We start from the raw sequence: 3,808 nt of genomic DNA on the forward strand, positions 1-3,808 counted from the left end.
GCAGGTCCACTCTGCTCACGTGTGGTCGTCATGACTGAGTGAACTCCATGGCAACCAACACCACGGGCTTCCTTTACAAAAGGACCACTTTCTTGTATTTCAGTGGTTCCACATTTTCAGCAAATTTTAGTTTTCAGAAAAAAATTGAGATTTCTGTCTCACTTTGATACAACGAACCATCCCACACATCTGCCCTTCCGTCCCATCTTTTGCTGGGACGTTCTGAAGCAGCCCAGCCACTGTGTTGCCCAACAACGTGCCAGCTGGCAGGTCTAGTTGATAAGAACCTTTCCACAGTAGTGTGTGAACCTCCCTGGCAAATAACTGGCTGTCATCCGGCACCCAACCTCCAGACTCACTGCCCAGGAGCCACCAAAGACGGCTTCTTGGAGCCAGAGAGGGCGTCACGCCAGTCACCTTCATTCTAAGTGACAGCCCTCCCTGCACCGTTTTCTGTGGCTCTGGAGGCCAGATCACACTTGGGCGGGTTGGTATTTCATGAGCTGCTGCCACAATGTCCTCCTTCACAACGCTCCCTGTGGCCACTAAAAGGCTCTGAGCGCCTGAGCTACCCTCTCTGCTCATCACTGAACTGGCTTATTCCCAGGCATGCCAACGGTGAAGTGCTCCGCTGCTAACAGAAAGGCCAGCGGTTTGCCAGCTGGCTTGTGGGATATGCTCCCGTCAAGATCACAGCCTAGGAAACTCTATGGGGTAGTTCTACCGTCACGTGGGATCACCACGAGTCGCGACGGCACCCAACAACTGGTTCCCTCCGGAGGGGAATGGCTGACTCCTGCCTGTCACACACCACTTCCCCACCGGCTGTCCTCTGCCGCCAGCGGTAAGCTCTGAGCATCTGGGACGTCACTAGCCTGGGTGGTCGCAGATTCTTCAGCAATTTTCACCTCCACACTCTGGGACTTTCTGCGGAACTGCCGTATCTAAGGTTTTAGTCCTCAGTTACCTGTGGATCTGTGCTTCCCGCCCAGACGTTACAGATACAACAGTCTGCTTCCTCAGCTTCGTTCTGAGGATTCTAAACCTGATTCCAAACCAAGACCGAACGGTGTAAGCAACTCATGGCGACCCCTGGCGACCAGTGCCAGAAAGGCAGCCGCTGGGGGCTTTAGAGCAGGTTGCTTTGTTTCATCTAGTCGTTGGTATTCCCTTACCTCCCCTCCCGCCACCCCGCAGGCCTCTGCACCCACCCGAGGATCTTGCTCACCCCTCAGCTGCCTGAGGTGTTGCATCTGACACCTCCCACCTTGTCCCACCTCAGCCAACCGCAACTGCTCAGGCCACAACCTGGGAGTCTCAGTCCCCAGCTCCTCCCTTGTCAGAGCATGCAGGGATCCTCTGGACTCTCAACCCCTGCTGACTGAGAGGCCACCTGTATTCCAAATGGGAAGGAATCCTGCCCCACGAGAAATGAGTTCAGGAGGAGCGGGGACCTGGCCCAACTCTTCTGAGAGTCATACACGACTCCCACCCACTGGACACGTGTACACTGGGGATTTCAGGAAGAGGGGCGGGTAACACAGAAGATCAAGGACGTCCTAAGAGATCCGGGACAGTTGCGTGAGCTCCAACTGCAGAACAACGTTCCCTGTAACGGGTATGGACGACCCAGGGGCCATCAGAGGGGATCCCAAGGAGCCAGCAGCAAGCCTGAGTCGTCTCCGTCAGGACAGTGGCCAGGACAGGGGAAGACAGCATATACCCCGGGACATCCCCTGACCTGTCAGACCCCAGGTGGAGCTCTCAGCCCACCCAGCCCATCGCCCTGCTCATCCTGGACAAGCTTCCTGGTCTGCCCCTCCCAGCGCCCCTCACATGGCACAGACGCTTGGAAGGATGGGTTGGACTCGGGCCACAGGAGTTGTAGCCTTTATTGGCCCCAAGACTACTTGAGGGGGATGAAGCGGGAGGAGTGGGTGGCGCCGATGCCAGGCCGGCCGTGCTTGACGGGCTTGTAGGTGATGGAGAACTCGCCCAGGTAGTGGCCGATCATCTCGGGCTGCAAGAGCAGGAGGGGATTAGGGGACTGATGGGGACAGGTGGCCCGGCCAGCCCAGGTAGTGGCTGATCATATCGGGCTGCAAGAGGTGGAAGGCATTAGGGGACTGGGGGGACAGGTGGCCCGGCCATCCCAGTTAGTGGCTGATCATATCGGGCTGCAAGATGCGAAGGGGGGATCAGGGGACTAAGGGGGACAGGTGGCCGGGCCAGCCCAGCTCACACACTGCTCACCTTGATCTCCACTTGGTTGAAGGTCTTGCCATTGTACACGCCAACCATGCTGCCCACCATCTCGGGCAGGATGATCATGTCGCGCAAGTGCGTCTTCACCACCTCTGGCTTCTCCATGGGCGGCGCCTCCTTCTTGGCCTTGCGCAGCCGCTTCAGGAGTGAGTGCTGCTTCCGGCGCAGGCCGCGGTTGAGCCGCCGCCGCTGTCGCGCGCTGTAGAGCTGCATCAGCTGCTCGCTGGGGAGGGACGTATGCACAGCAGACCTGAGTCCCGGGCGCCCCCGACCTTCCCAGACACACGCCCGGTCCCGCTAACACCTCTCCTCCCTATGGTGTACCAAAAGCATCCCGCACTCCCAGGCCGGGGTCCCCTGACATCTTGTGGCAAATATTTGGCCTGATTTGCTCATATTCAAGAACCACTGAGATTCCTGCAAACTATGGAAGAAGGAATCAGAGAGAAGAGCAATTTGGCTATAACCCAAACCCAAACCAAACCCACTGCCGTTCAAAGGCTTCAAACACCACCCAACAGAGGGGTCAGCCCTACTGAGCCTGTTCCATCGCCTCCAGGAAGCAACGCCCAGATACACCTGAACGTCACAGGGACCCCTGGCTGTCAGCAGGCCAGGCCACCCTCTGTGGGGGTTAAAATCCCCCACACCCCGCACCAGGGGCACAGGTCACACCACCACCACCCTGCTTAGGGGCAGCGCGCTGGCCAAATCCCTCAGGCCAGAGGTCAGCACACTCCCCGCCACATGCCAAGTCTGCTGCTTGTTTATGTAGGTTTATCAGCCCCCGATGATGCCCGCTCATTTACATATCGCCTGATTCTGCATTCCCGTTGCAATGGCAGAAAACACCTGGCCCGTAAAGCTACAACACCGACCAAGGGTCATTTACAGAAAAAGTCTGCTCACTGCTGTGTCCACACGTCACCAGGCCCCAGCAGGTCTGACCACACCCCAGCCCGCCCGCGCCCCCCGGTCACCCCTTACTAGGACATGTCCAGCAGCTGGTCCAGGTCCACGCCGCGGTAGGTGAACTTGCGGAAGGTCCGCTTCTTCTTTTGCTCCACTTCCGCCTGCGCAGGGTCGGGACGGGGGTGAGCGGGACCCCGAGACGCATCTCCCGCGGCCACGGCCGCCCTGCAGGGCGCGCGACGGGGTCACCGGGCCCGAGTTCCCCGCAGGAAGCGCGGAGCCCTCGGGAACGGAAGGCCGGAGCGACACATCGCGGCGAGACCACACCGGGGCCGCACGCGAGGCTACGGGGGCCCGGCGGGGACACGCCAGACCGGACGCTCCTTCCCGGCCTCAGGCCGTCCTCACACCCACCAGGCCCGCCCCGCGTCCCCATTCTGGCTCCCCGGAGGACTGGAGGAGGTCGCCGCAGCCGCGGGGCCTAACTCCGGCATCCGCTGTGAGGCCCGAGCCCGGATGGAACCGGATGGTCGGGAAGAGAAGCGCTACCTCCCATCACTCACCATTTCGTCGGTTCCTCGGAAAGGAGCGCTTACCCCCGCGGCTGCGCAGTTAACGCGAGATGGCCCTG

The 3,808-nt window shown here is 59.8% G+C and overlaps 1 protein-coding gene across 1 annotated transcript; it reads right to left on the reverse strand.

The window, feature by feature from the left end:
- Positions 1 to 1,873: 1,873 nt before the first annotated feature.
- Positions 1,874 to 3,808, reverse strand: RPS15 (ribosomal protein S15). The gene is made up of 4 exons (XM_004378511.3): positions 3,741 to 3,808; positions 3,253 to 3,338; positions 2,254 to 2,488; positions 1,874 to 2,020 (listed from the first exon to the last, which is right to left on the reverse strand). Exons 1-4 carry the CDS (start codon positions 3,741 to 3,743, stop codon positions 1,907 to 1,909), a joined length of 438 nt encoding a protein of 145 aa, XP_004378568.1. The 5' UTR covers positions 3,744 to 3,808; the 3' UTR covers positions 1,874 to 1,906.

This window comes from Trichechus manatus, unplaced genomic scaffold (assembly GCF_000243295.1).
Source record: "Trichechus manatus latirostris isolate Lorelei unplaced genomic scaffold, TriManLat1.0 scaffold00057, whole genome shotgun sequence".
Taxonomy (NCBI): Eukaryota; Metazoa; Chordata; class Mammalia; order Sirenia; family Trichechidae; genus Trichechus; species Trichechus manatus.